Raw genomic sequence first — 14,838 nt, forward strand, 5'->3', positions numbered from 1 at the left:
AAGAACACCTGCCTCCTTCAAATCCTGATCAGACTATCGAGATAAAGTGATTTCAAGCCCAAGTGGTAAACAGCGTTGCATGGTGCAATTGCAAAACATTGTTCTGAGCTCCTTATGGCGCATTTGGTACACTGAGAGGCTGTTTTCATCCCTGGACTGATAGACGGGGCCTCGCACTATGAAATTATAAAAAAGGTTTGCCATCTTTCTCCCACAGCACCCCTTAGGAGGTACCGTTCCCTTTAGCTGGCCGTGAGAAAAGGTTTTCAGGATACGTGCCTCGAAGACCTCTTAAAAGCGCTGTTCCAGTATGGCTCCCAAGGATTCAGTGACATGGACCTTCTTGACTGTGGGCAGCCCCAGAGGTTCAAACCAGCGTCTCAGTGCAGACAGTGGTCTGTTTGGGCACACTAAGCCGTATGTTTCTTAACCATATGCACTTCTAGTCAGAGGCTGTGCATAATGATGTTTTGGGCTCAGTCCCTGCCATTATGTACTTGGCCTCACTACAGCTATGCGAAATCTCAGTTTTATACTAGATTGAAAACTGACCTTTTTTTCACAAAATTAGTTGTCATGTACAGCTCGTCTGAAGAAAAAATTAAGAAATGTACGTACTCCCACGGGGAGGGGTGCAGGGGATCCGTCACGGTTGCACTGTGCGGCACAAGGTAGCCCGACTCATACCAAGTGATGGGCCATCTATTTTGATGCTTTTGTCATTTCCTGCTATGGACCACATCGAGGCCTTAGGCAGGCAAGCTGTCAATCAACCTCCTTCCCTGCTCATTGTGTGTGAGCAGAAGAGAAGTCACAGCAGAGTTAAGGGAACTATGTGTTGTGTGGAAGAATAATTAAGTGTTACAAAAATGACTGCATTTGTGAGTGTGTGTCATGCAAATGTGTGTGTATGTGTAGTGTGTGGCGGGATGGAGGCCAGGCTCGAAACCATGAACATGTATTTTGTTCGACAAAGCTAGCATCTATTGGGCACGGACTGCATGGCACCATGTTTGACAAGGCAATGCTGGCATATATTGGGCAAAGTTAGCAGGAGATCTTTAGAGTGCATTCTGGCCTATATGTGGCCAGGGACATCATTTCACCAAAATGCCAGGGGTAGCGGAAGTGACATCACACGACCCTTGATCCCTGATGACATCACAGGAAGTGATGTCATTTGACCCCACCCCAAAGTGATATTGCGGGAAGTGATGGAACACGACCTTTCACCCACTGACAAAACAGTAAGTGGCATCACATAGCATTGTATACTACGAAAAATATGGTTACGATATCACTATAATGTGATGTACATACCCGAATGGATCGCCATAGGTATCGTTAAGATCAGTGTGTATAGGCCCATATTACCAAATTACTGTGATTGCAAGCAGACGTGCATGACCAAATGATAATGATGTGTTATATATAGCACTTACGCTTAAGTGCTTTACATAGAAGAAATACACCCAATATCACCCAACCTGTGTTGGTACCCATTTATTGACCTCAGAAGGATGAAAGGCTGAGTTGAGGCGTTTGAGAACAGACTAAATCAGTGACTCACCCCCTGAAGTTTGTCTGAAATAAACCTTTAATGAGTCTAGCAATTATTGATATAATTCCAGAAAGACACATTTTTTGCATTCCAATTCTTTATTATTTAGGTTCAGTGCTGAAAGTGTTAGACATGTGGCCCTCATATTCTTATTTTTCTTCTTTTTTAAGGGGCCCGAACAAGAAAGCTAGCCACTCTAGAATTGAAGAGCCACATGGTGCTGGCCACAGCCCAGGAGCTTGCATTGCAAAAAAAAAAAAAAAAAACATTTATTTTTAGAGGTCGCAAGGGAGACCTCAGAGGTCGCATTTGCGACCTCTGGCGACCACCAAATGACGTCCCTGTATGTGGCATAGTCAGAATTAACATATTGTCATATGTTGTGCACTGTGCACTGCCAGCATGACAGATTTGGATTTACAGGGCTCAATGCTGAAACAAAATGTTAGGCTCTGGCAGGAAGATGTTTTTTACAGGGCAATGCTGGCATATATTGACAGCCCTCATGCTTTTCTTTTAAAATAGCCATCATGAATCTGTATTGCAAAATGTTACTGTGTACACTGTTGGTAACCTGGTATCTATCTGACTTGTTAATGTTCATGTGTTCCCCTGAAAGTACAGAATGATTTTCACCCAATCTTTCAGAAATTATTGCAAAACCTGGGCAACTCTGATGAACTCGGGCAACTCCTTGATTCTCTTTCCACTAATCACCCCCCCCATTCTCTTAGGGGATTTTAATCTTCCCCTTCCAACCACTTCTCAGAAATCTGAACTACAGTCTTTTCTTAATGACCACACTCTCTACTTTATCCATAACCTACCAGCCGATACCGGGGGTAACTCTTTGAATCACCTTTTCATTTCCACTTCTCTCTCAGCCACTAATATTGTAACACATCCCTATGTGATCACTCCATGGTTTCCACTACCATCTCCCTTCCACCATCTGTCCGCTCCTGAACACTTGCTTCACCTATTACTAAATGGAAATGTAAACCTTCTGCCATTCCTCCCTTTCTCTCTGACTTACAGTTCTCACTCACCTCCTTCACACCCAATGCCTCTTCCACTAACTACTTCCTTGTGACACAACCCTCTCCCTTTACTTTCTCTCGCTTCCGCTCTTTCTTTCTTCTTGCTCCAATTGCATAGAATTCTCTTCCCCCGGACATCTGAGAAACAGTCCACACCAATTTGTTCATAGCCAAACTGAAAGCCTACCTCCTTGCCTCCGAGTTACCCTCTGAATCTACATCTCATCTGCCTTCAAGCTAACATTTTTCAATCGCCTCTAGCCAGCCTCTGTCCCTCACCTTCTCTGCCTCCACTCAAGCACTTCATCCATCATGGTCACATTTCTAACACAGGTGGGCGTACTGCCTACCCGCATGAAAAAAAATATCTAATGATACTTCAATTTACTCCTCTCCACAACCTGTTCAGAATATCACTGATACCATTTTAAGAAGCTCACTGCTTCCTGTCAAATCTGATATCTTATCTATTGTGATCAAAAGAGCATAGTGTTTATTGATATTTATATACAGGGAAGAGAATTTCTTTCTTTTTTAATAAAAAATGTCTATTGGTGTATGCACTCTGAACCCCACTAAGTAGTTGGGTCTCGCTTTAGTGCTCGATTGTGATAATTTGGGAATATATTTATGATTCTCAAATTTATATGTTCAACAGTCACAACTTCTTGAAGTACATGCTGCTGTTCCCAGCAGGTATGTTTAGTGCTGCCAGACAGCAACATAAAAATAGCCAGATTAAGGGATCTCTAACCTATGGAAATGTGCTTGGAACAACATGACCTGGAGCAGCTCAAAGATATAATTTCTGGGGCAGCGTTGCGCCATCCCTTGGGGCAACACATGACTTTGGCTATGGACTATGAAGGACAGAGCAGTACCAACATGGTGTTCCTTTAACTTTTCAACTAGATATGAAACACACTCTTTATTATTACATTTGGAGAAGCAGATGATCAGTTGTTGCACTGGGCCTCCATTTGAGAGGATTTGTCTAGTGGGGATTCACACTCCTATCCCCTTAGTGACCATTCCTCCTAAATGCTGGTAACTCAGCTTTGCAGTCTGTCTTCTCTTTCTGTCTGCATTTTGAATGTGAATAAAATGTCCAGCCTTCCATTGTGGATGTTTTTCTCTGTGGCATGGGGTCCTAACAGGGCCATCTTAAGCACTTTTGGGGCCCTGGGCACAGACATCTTTGGGGCCCCACTCCACCAAACCAAAAGAATTAAGGGATCAAGAATACTGGTTGCACCCCCTATCCCCCACCCGTTGCACTCACAACCTATAGTTTGATATGCAGTTTCGCAGCATAATAAGCATGTTTACTCCCTTCAAGTCCCCTTGCCCTCTTCATTCTTGCTTTAATCAGAATGATAAACAAGTATCGTTGAAGACGAACATTAGCAGTCTACAAAGGGGTTACTGTACTAGTACATACAGGATACCTTTTTATCAATATCATCCAGTAAGGTAGATGTAGTATTAATGCAGGACCGTATGGAAAAGGTACATGTAACCCATAATAGACAGAGAACTCACATTAGCTGCCTCACATATTGCAAAGGTGCTCATGCATGGATAGATACCACCAATTGGAAGGAAGGAGAACGCTACACATACTGTAGCATGGATAGTGGACGCAGATTAGAAGCTACCAGGAAGGTGTCTTTATCCAGACAGACTGAGATTAGAAGTAGGATATGGTTTTCAAAGGGTGTTGCCATTAGATATCAAAGGAACAAATGCCTGTGGTGTGTGATATAAATATTCTCACTATTAACATCGTGGAATCATGAATAAGGCTTTTATGAAGATCATAACATGAGAAGGAAATCACTCGGAAGGGCTGACAATTTTGAAAGGTTTAGGGACTGGCAATATTGAGAGGTTAGGCAATACAAGATTAAATGAGATGCCCAGGATCATGCATTGGTTACGGGATGAAGGGGTGAAACTGGGATGTGTGCCACTCTGCAAATTCTGCATTTGAACACTTTCTTTTCCAGTTCTTACAATGAACTAAATCTCATTTTATATTTTATAAAAAAACAGACTTGGAAAGTACATAAATCGCATTACCAAACATGACATATAGAAGGGTGTTATGCAAAATGGGAATGTTTCTAGCTTCATTCTCTCAATCATCAAGGGAAGTATATAAGAACCAGCATACCAATCGATGTGATTTAACAAATTTAATCTGGGTTTGTCTTTTGTATTTTAAAGCCTTAAATACTTAATAAACAATGGCCTGTGACATTTTCATTTATAAACGTGCATAAAAACCATTGACCTTTACGAAAAAGCAAACAGTTTTTTGTGTCAAACAAGCAGACCTTAAAATATGCTTGCCTGATGTCTGCACCGTATGGTCCGCTCTCTCTTCTTTCTACCCACCCTTCCACCCAAATGGCCTACATAAGAAGAAAGATTAAGTAATGGGCTAAACGATACCAGCAGCATGCAAGAAAGCAAACCTCACAGGAGACAGCACAGTAATGTAAGATATATTAGATAATTTGACCAGGATCACTGTATCGTCTGCTGGCAAATGCAGGATACAAACATGAATGCTGTTGTTCCATAGTCTTCAATTTGGATACTTGTTCACCTCTTGGACTAACAGTTTATGCCATTGTTGGAGACGATTGCCTAGGTTTTACAACACCCCATCTGAACAAACCAATTTCTAGGCCTTCACCTTACGGATGATATGTTTGTTTTGATAGCAACCCCTATCTGGTACAGGTACATTGATGATAATAGCAGATGTTGTTCTGCAAAACCAAGTACATAGGCAGGCAGGTTTATAAACTTCAGACATAGGAAAGGCTCAGCCAGCCTTGCTGGAATGTGATATTCTAATTTTGGATATGAACACATATCTCTGCAATGGGTGCTTCACACACTGAGCTAACGTCTGAACCACCGTGGCACTCAATTTATTGATATGCATTTCACCATTGCCTATTGCACATGATCAACATAATTCCCATAGGAAGGAAAGAATGCTACAGAGTTGTGCCATAAGGAATACACAAACTATGTATACCACAGTGAACACAGAAAGCAAAAATCATGAACTGATCAAGGCAGAATGCACTTGCCAAATCAGAAAGGCAATGGGTTTAGAGCCTCAGCAGCACCCCAGAAAATATCCTGAAGTGTGCTATTTAAGACAGGTGAACAATGGAATCTTACTTCTTCAGATCAGCTAGCTTTGTAGGGCCCCCTCCAAGTTGGGGGCACTGGGCAAGTGCCCCTTTTTGCTCTCCCATAAAAACGTCTCTGGGTCCTAAACCTGCTACGTATGATTTATGTGGTTGCCCAACAGGATCCTGTTTAGTTATGCAAGGATGGCTCACTTATGGTCAGTTGAAAGCAAACTCCTTGATTCCCAGCAGATATGTCCTATCTTTTCAGGCTTCTAATGTTAAGTAATGTATTGTGAGGTGCTCTTGTATAGCGCCCCTTGCCCGCAAGTTCACATTGCACAAATGTGTCTAACATTACAATTGCTACACATTTTGTTCGTATTTGTAGGGGTTGTTTTATTGTGCAATTTTGTTTCACCAATGTGTGTCAACCATTTACTGATAATTAGTACCCGGCGAGGGGGGTGTGGGGGCCTCCCAGCCAATGCAGAGGCTCAGAATGGAGTCCATATCACACAAGCCTTCTCAGAGTGAGAGGCCACCATCTTCCCTCACCAGGAATCAGGTAAGTGCCCTTTTCCCAGCATGCTTCCCGCCCCCACTCCCAACCCTCTTGCCACATACCCAAGCTCCCTGCCCCAACCCCACTTACCTAGCGCTCCCTTGTCTCTCACCGGGAACAGTAATGTTTGCGGCACGTCTATGACTCGAACGGCCACCATGGAAAGGGAGAAGGTTGAGAAACGGTTAACATGCCACTTCTCAACTCGAGAAAAATACACTATTAATATCCTGGTATCCTGGTAATAGCAGCATAACCTTTTCAGGAAGGCATCACCGGTCAGGCAATGAATGAGGATTCATGTTAAAGCCCTTTCTTCGCTCGGGCTTCTTACTGATGCCCCGGGGCATTACCTGACCGGTTATTCCCCGCTGCTGGGGTTATATTGCTAAAGTAGAAACCCCTGGACCTTATTTATCCCAGAACTGTTTGACCAATAACGATTTTATATCCGGAGCAAACAGCCTATGTCAACCTATGCAAACAAAATCCCAGAGGAGGTGGGAGGATTCTGAACCTCTACTTGCCCATTACATAACTGATAATGTAGAGGGTGGGCTGATGATGGACTGGCCCTAATCAAAGAAACCCTCGCATGCTGAAGATGGTGGCAAGCAACCTTTGTAAAATAAGCTTCTTTGAAATGGGAGCACGTCTGTCATTGGGGTAAACAAGTTCCAAGGAGACTTTGGCGAGGTCCAGTACAGACCATCTCTTTTGTCCAGATCTTCTCTTTAAGACAAGTAATCTTTGTTTTCTGGGTCGTCTCCCAGTCATTGTATTCTAAATATGGATTGACTTTGTAAAATGGGCATTGACAGTGGCCACTGCTTTCTGAGCCTCCACCCGCCTCCTAGACCGCCCCCCTCCCTCTGATTGGCCTGCTTAGTACACCAGCAACAACGAGGGCCCTGGGTCCCGCGTTCTCTCTCACTCTGCCATTTAGCTCCAAACCGTGAGGTAAGCAACAGTCCACTGTGCCGTCCGATGACTATTTAGCCCCATCTGCCTAATTTGAACTCTTGCGCTCTGTGCAGAACTTCCACCCACCTCCTAAACCGCCCCCCTTCTCTAACCAGAAGGCTTAGTTTACCAGCAACAATAAAGGTCTAGGCCCAGTGTTCTCAATTCCACTGCCATTTAGCTCCAAACCGTGAGGTAAGCAACAGTCCACTGTGCCGTCCGATGACTATTTAGCCCCATCTGCCTAATTTGAACTCTTGTGCTCTGTGCAGAACTTCCACCCACCTCCTAAACCGCCCCCCTTCTCTAACCAGAAGGCTTAGTTTACCAGCAACAATAAAGGTCTAGGCCCAGTGTTCTCAATTCCACTGCCATTTAGCTCCAAAGTGTGAGGTAAGCAACAGCCCTCTGTGCTGTAAAACGAGTATTTGGCCCCATCTGCCTAATTTTAACTCTCGTGCTCTGTGCGCATAGCGTGCTTCCCCACGACCCATGCTTCCTGCACCTCCGCCCGCCTCCTACGCCACCCCACAACCTCTGATTGGCCCAAGAGCCGCATTAAAAAGCAGTCAACCAGGCCAGCCCTCGGCTAAGGGCCACAGTCCGTGTTTGCCCATGTTCGCCTGTGGTGCCAGCCGTAGCCCAGCAGTGACTGATAAGGTAAGTATGGTCTGGGTGAAGAGTATAGCAATGACTGTACTCCATTGAAACCCTAACACTTGTATTACCCTACATAACATAGATTACCCATGTTAGCCTTGCTAGTAAGTAGTTTTCCAATCACTGCTGTGTTCCACTTGTGGGTGGTTCCCCATTTGCTGTTGTATGTCGAATCTAGGCATTTTTTGCACTTTCCAGGTGTCTCAAATCTAGGTGTTGTGTAATTGCTGTTGTGTCTCGAATTTAGGCATTTTTACCCACTTTCCAGGTGTCTCAAATCTAGGTGTTTTGTAATTGCTGTTGTGTCTCGAATCAAGGTGTTTTTTCCCACTTGCAAGTTGTCTCGAATCTGGATGTTTCTTTAGTTGCTAAAAAGGACTGGGGAGCAGGCCGGACCGAGTGTAATACAGGGAAGTAGAGAGGCGTCTGAATGGGAGAGAGACCCAGGTGTTCCTGTCCCCATAGAGGGTCAAATGGGAAACAGGGGCGATAGATGGCTGTGACCTAATTGGACCACAGAGAGAGGGCCATAGATGAAAATGGGGAGAGAGAGGTGTCCCGATCTCGGAACTGATGGACAACAGGGCACACAATCCCCCCTGAAGGACCCCATAGGGGTGGTGGTCGCTGCACGCCTGGGGTGTGCTAGGGGGAAGGGACATGGGTGGCAGTTGGTCTGAACACTGAGGGTTGAGGGGTGCTGCCACTTCCCTGTTGAGAACCCACACCTCTGCAATTGTAGCACTCCAGAATGTACTACAGGGGAATGGATATGTGCTATAGGCAATCAAAACAGAGGGGGTAGGATGGTGTACTGCCACTAACCAACCCTACTAAAAAACTCATCCTTCTGCATACACCTCTCAAACTCTGAACTAAACACAACCATATCTCTACAGCACAGCAAACTGCATGCACTTCACTCCACAACAAAGCAAACCACACATAGCCTTGCCCAACAGCACATGGCAGCTACCAACCGAAAAACACAACTGCGCTCACTGAACGGTGTAAACTCTCTTGGCCTTCTGTCCCACTCGATCCTACTAATTTATCCCACCCCCATGGCCCCTTGCTTTACAGATCCGCCAGAGCGCTAAGAAACTATGCAGGTGGCAACAGTGCACGGTATAAGAATCTTTAACATAACATAAATTTGTGTCTGGATAATGTCACATGTTTAACATTGAAAGCTAGACTATTTCGAGTGTTCGGGAAGAGAAGGTGTGACGTGTTGAAAGTGTCTGAAGTGCTGTTTTTTTCTGTTGTTTTGCAGTGAGCCCCAAAGGACTCTCCTCACCATCGGCATGGAGACCGAAATCTATGAAGAAAGTCTTCTGACCAATGGGCGCTGCCCCTACCACACCGACAAAATTCTTCTGGAAGAAAAGGAGAAGGTGGACTTCAATTTGAAGGCATATCTGATCCGGAAGTTGAAGAAGAACTGCACCTGCTCGCCAGCCAAGGCCAAGGACTTGGTGTTCGGGCTGCTCCCTGTGCTCGAATGGCTACCTAAGTACAAGCTGAAGGACTACATTCTGGGGGACTTCATGTCGGGACTCATCGTGGGCATTCTCCTGGTACCTCAGTCCATTGCCTACTCCCTCCTGGCTGGCCAGGAGCCCATCTTTGGCCTGTATACGTCCTTCTTTGCCTGCCTTATTTATTTCTTGATGGGGACGTCGAGGCACATTTCAGTTGGGATTTTCGGGGTGCTTTGCCTTATGGTTGGGGAGGTGGTGGAACGTGAACTCCAGGTGGCCGGATACGATTTACAGGACACAGTCACCACTGGGGGGCACCTGGTTGGGGATTTCAACAGCACTTTTAGCCCCCTGACTGTGAACGAGACGGCGCGACCGGTGTGCGACAGAAGCTGCTACGCCATCACTGTTGGTGCCACAGTCACCTTCATGGCGGGAGTTTATCAGGTACGTGGGAAAAATGTTGGATAAAGGATGAGTAAGTATTTATGAACGGTTGTGCTAATGTTTACCAGGTGACTTCGGTCACCGGGGACACAATATTCCAGTGATTCGCTCTCATTTAACAACATATTGCACGCTGGAAGCTCTAGACTTGGGTCACCTCTCTTTAACCAATGGCCTTTAAGTAACTGATTAGAAACCTCGGGCCCATGGTGTCCCTAGACCGTGTGAAAAAAGGGTTGCATGTGCTGGCTGCTTCAGATGGGGCTTCAGGTGTTTGCAGAGCAGATCCCACTGTGTAGTGCGGGCCATTCTTGGCCTTGTGCCTAATGGCTTTTGGACTATAGCACCACCCTACTGTGTGGCAGTTTTCATCCAGCATTGTCAAACCTTTCTGAAACATGTGCCCCTTTATAACTAGACACCACTCATTCTTTCCAGTTAGTACTGGCAAAAGTGGACTGGCACTTCCACCACTACCACACAGGTGATGCAAGTAGTGATTATGTTAAATAGAATGCACCACAGTAGGAATGACCACTTTGCAATTATTGCCTCTGATACTATTGCCCATCTGAGAGGTACTCCGTGTTATCATCTGTGCATGGAGGATGTCTCGACCGGTTTGGAGCCTGTTACTGTCCAAGTGCACAAAAGAGCTCTACAGCTGATGCATTAGCCCTCTATGCTAACTTGGCAGGCACTGTTTTATTGGTGCTATAATGCAATGTTTCGAGAGGCTTCGTGAGCTACTTCGGAAGCGTCTAGCATACACCTGTTTTTTTACAGTGGCAATGCTGCCCATTAATTTTAAGATCAGCCTCATGACTTTGAGCCCAATATAATTGCTTGTTGGGGTTCATATTGGTGAACGAGTTACCCTTGACCCTGGCAACGTAAATCAGACTTTTGCCATAGTTCAACTAGTCACCACCACGATCAGAATCTTGGCGTCCCTGGGTTGCTCCAGGGATATAGGTGTCAACTACCTCTCCCTGTCCAGTTTAGTGCCTGAGTTTTTCCAGTCAGCCAATGGAGGTGTTCTTGTGCAATTTGCTCCACTGCTGTTGAGCCACTGAATGTGCCAAACCTCCCCCTTGCACTTTGCTCTTGTTCTCAGGTGTGCCTGCATCCTTCTCCTTCCTTTATCCCAGTTGTCTTCTTCTGCCCACCTGGTTCACCTTCATTCCCCATCTCCCTTCTGCTTTCTTCTTCCGGGTGTTATTCTTTCTCCCAACTCTCTTCCTCTTTTTACTCCCTCCTCTTTAACTTTGTTTTCCCTACTGTCGCTCTGTTCTTTCCCTCGCCTGACCTCTTTCCTTCCTGCCTGTGCATTATTCTTGCTCCTTCTTTCCTTTAGCCTCTCTTCCTCTCTTCCTTTCTTTCCTTCATCCTCCTCACCGGTGTTTCTCTCGCTCTTTCTCTTTTTCCTCTCTCTCTCCTCTTCCCACCACTCTCTTATTTTCTCCTCAAGTTTACTGTCTCATTGCTCCCCCTCACCCTCACTCTCCGTCAACACTCCTTGGAATTTTTGTATCTGCTCTTTCTGGGCGATTGTTTCAATGGGAACTGAATTGGGGGCACCTGATCGCTTTTAGTGTTCATGAATATGGACTGGGTGCTTATCTTAAATCATGCCCCCAACTCAGTTAAGGATGCTAACCTTAGGAAGCTTGCTAGATGGTCAACGCCTTCACGTGCCAAAGCTATACAAGAGGAGCCCTCCATTTTGAAGTCAAGTGGCCCTGTCACAGCGGCCGCCTGACCCCTGTTTGGTACCGCGTGGGCCCCTGGCTGCCCATGCTCTCTGATCACACCCATCTTTGCAATTCTGAGCCCTTGTGTGCCTTCAGATCCAGGTTCGCATGTGTGCGTGGGATTTGTCCCACAGACAACGCATAGTGTTTCATGTGTTTTCTGCTCCCCTATTTCACTGACTGTGCCTGCCAACCCTGTTGACCTCCCTGCAAAGGCGTGCTGCTTATGGGTGCTATAACCAGTCCAAGATATTTTGCTTCCTGCACTATATCTGGGGCTATGATTGAGTTGGGCGCCCTGGTGATCGCCTGGATGTCGCCTCTGGGGCCAACATTGTGGTCAGTAGTCTGTGGTCCCAGGGTGTCTACGGTCCCATCACTTAGCCTTTTCTCAGGGACATTGTACAAGTTCTAGTAGAAGACCACTTGTAAGGTGAAAGTTTGCACCAATCTACTGTTAGTCAGGGCTTCACTGGCTTCTGGTGTGTCTAGTTGTGTGGTTCAGTGACTCTGGGAAGCTGCAGGGAGGCACAAACCACATTGCTGATCTGTGATTGCCCAATGGGTCCACACCTCAGGCTCTTACAGCAATGCCAAGCGTGGGGTTTTGGCAAAGTTCGCGGGAAGTACATTTATCTTGAAATGACCAAATGTTAGACTAACCTGCACATCTTAGCTGCAGGATGAGTCATGCTGTGCTGCACCCCTTTGTCCCGGGAAGGACAGTTTGAATGGGACCACACTTTTGAGAGTTCTCAAAAATCTGTCAATGTATAAGATCTGTCAGTGTTCACCCCATGAGTGGCACCTCTCCCTAAGAGAATTTCTCCGGCTGAAGTCCAACTTGGGCCTGACATTGAAGAAAATGTATGTTGCAAGGGTGTATTGACGGATGTTATTGTGCTGAAAAGGCTTAAACATGTTATCAAACATTTCTCCAGAGGGATCACTTTGCTTCAGTTCTGATGTCCTTACATTTGCAAACTTTGAGTCACCCTTTATGGGAGGGATCTGTGTTTTTTTGTTCTCGAATAACTAGTAATCTTACGTTATGGGAACTGTTTGGGACTTTGCAAAGCTAGAGGAGTGCTAGGTGCATTCTGTGAGTTACAGTTAACTGAGGATTATAGTGCAGGTGTTACCACTTTTCATATCTCTGGTTGGACCTCATCTTCTGAGCCTCTTTCTGGGTTCCTTTCTGGTGAATTGTGTCCAGTCCTCCGCATATGGTACAATATTTTGTTCTCGCCCTCTCAGTTCTCCACAGACGCACAGCACACCATTTCTCACTGTTTGGTATAAATATCCACTAGCCAATGGCTAGTGCTGAGTGCATTTTTTGAGACTCGATGTGGGACAACCGAAAGTGGCATCCGTGGACACAGCAAGCTTCTCTTCTCACAACTCTGACCCCCAAAGAGCTGATGTCCACATGGAGCGTGCAAGAGTGCTCGGGCCAAGAATCAAGACTGCCAAGTGCAAAGTTATGCACCTGGAGCAAAGGATATGGGGTGCCTTACAAGTTGTGTAAAGGGCTGAGGCCATCCCACAAGAGCAGAGGCTTGGAGCTTCCTTACTCATCATCCCCAGGTTTTACAAGCAGTGACAAATCGGTGTGGGGAGTCGAGGAACATTAGAGTGCAAAGAAGGCAGATTTCACCTGTGTCAAAAGGAAAGTCTTGTACTAATGGGTACACCATTGGCAGGACTTCATGTGGCGCATTGTGCCCTATTCCAGAGCAGCATCTCTGGCATCATCACCTTTTATATGAGTCCCAGGAGAGGGGGGGTAGGGGTACACAGTATAAATGACCTTTTAATAAATAGATACCTAGAAACATGCCCCTTTTCTGATCTCCTTGACCAGAACCTAGGCAGTCCATCTTTCCAAATGGATTTCTCTTAAATGCTATATATGAGGCAGACATTCAAGTTGCAAGCTACTAGCCAGCCATACAGGGCCCTTTTCTCATCCAGGTGTTAAGTACCAAAAAGGACGTTAAAAGGCTTAACGACTTTTTCGGTAATGAAGACCTATTCTGAAGTTGGTGCATTCCTCCGAAGTCGGAAGGAATGCGCCACTTTCGGAATACATGTGGCGGTTGCTGGTTTGGGTTGGAAACCAACGTAGCAACCACCACATTCGTAAACTGGCTTTTTGGAAGCCTATTCATGTGGCACTCCACCAGTTTAATATGTGCGCTAAACTAGCGCACATATACAGTACCCTTTTGGTGCCGTTAAACTGGAGGAGTGCCACAAGAAGCCTTGTTTGGTGTAAATGAAAGTGTTCATAAACACCTGTGCGGAGTATATGAATACTTTCATGTACACCAAAGCAAGCAGCTAGATGATTCTGGTGAATTGGTGAACAGTGTATTAGTAAAAAGCAATAACAAAAACAAAACCAACAGCAGCAAAAGAAGTGAGAACTGCCTCCTTCCATGCACAGCTCTCTTATCCCCAAAGGAGCACACGCATTTCACTGGAAGGGGTGGTCCAGACAGGGCAAGTAATCATACTGAATCGATGTTGCACTCAGAGAAAGAATCCCCACTATGCAAGCCTTTTATACCAGCTGCGTTCTCTCAAGTTAGTCATTGTTATCACGGAGGACCACATATTGGAATACATTTAGTGATGGTGAATATACTCTTCAGATTCACACATGCTCTAGGGCAGGCGAGAACCCTTGTAATATGAGGACTTCTGTCTGCTAAATCCGCTTTTCCTCAGAAAGCAGGAGCCTAAAATACACTTTCATATGCCAAAAGGTAAACACGTCAGGAGCGATCGATATGAAGGCGAGCATTCCTACACGCTAGGTGAAGAGCCTTCATTGCAAAAACATGCGCAATAATGTCTAAAGTCTCACCTTGCACAAGCAAGAAACAGTTGTTTAAACATGTTATGTCATTGTGATTTATACGGTGCACCACTGCCATTTTCATGGTCTCCTGGCGCTCTGGCGGTTCTGAAAAGGAAAGCGGTTGGGAGGGCTTAGTTAGTGGGATTGAGAAGGAAACGCACAAGAGAGCATTGATGTGCTTTTGGTTAAAAACTGGTCACTGTGTGCTGGTTTCTTTTTAGTTTGTCGATGCTATGTGGTGCATGGTGCATGAGTGTGCATGGGGTGATTTGTGTGTGATTGGTTTAGTTACCTCTTGGGTGTTGTTGATTGTCTGCATTTTGTGGTTGCTAGTTTTGCG

The 14,838-nt window shown here is 45.5% G+C and overlaps 1 protein-coding gene across 5 annotated transcripts in view; it reads left to right on the plus strand.

Moving 5' to 3' along the window:
* Window positions 1-14,838, plus strand: part of SLC26A2 (solute carrier family 26 member 2) — a 187,800-nt gene that overhangs the window by 155,799 nt on the left and 17,163 nt on the right. For all 5 annotated transcript variants that reach the window (XM_069651412.1, XM_069651411.1, XM_069651413.1 and 2 more), the window contains one exon: window positions 9,221-9,875. In XM_069651412.1, coding sequence (XP_069507513.1) covers window positions 9,252-9,875 — 624 coding nt within the window. In that variant the 5' untranslated portion in view covers window positions 9,221-9,251. The remainder of the gene's footprint in view (window positions 1-9,220; window positions 9,876-14,838) is intronic.

This window comes from Ambystoma mexicanum, chromosome 3p (assembly GCF_040938575.1).
Source record: "Ambystoma mexicanum isolate Mex_15411 chromosome 3p, UKY_AmexF1_1, whole genome shotgun sequence".
In the NCBI taxonomy this organism is placed as follows: domain Eukaryota; kingdom Metazoa; phylum Chordata; class Amphibia; order Caudata; family Ambystomatidae; genus Ambystoma; species Ambystoma mexicanum.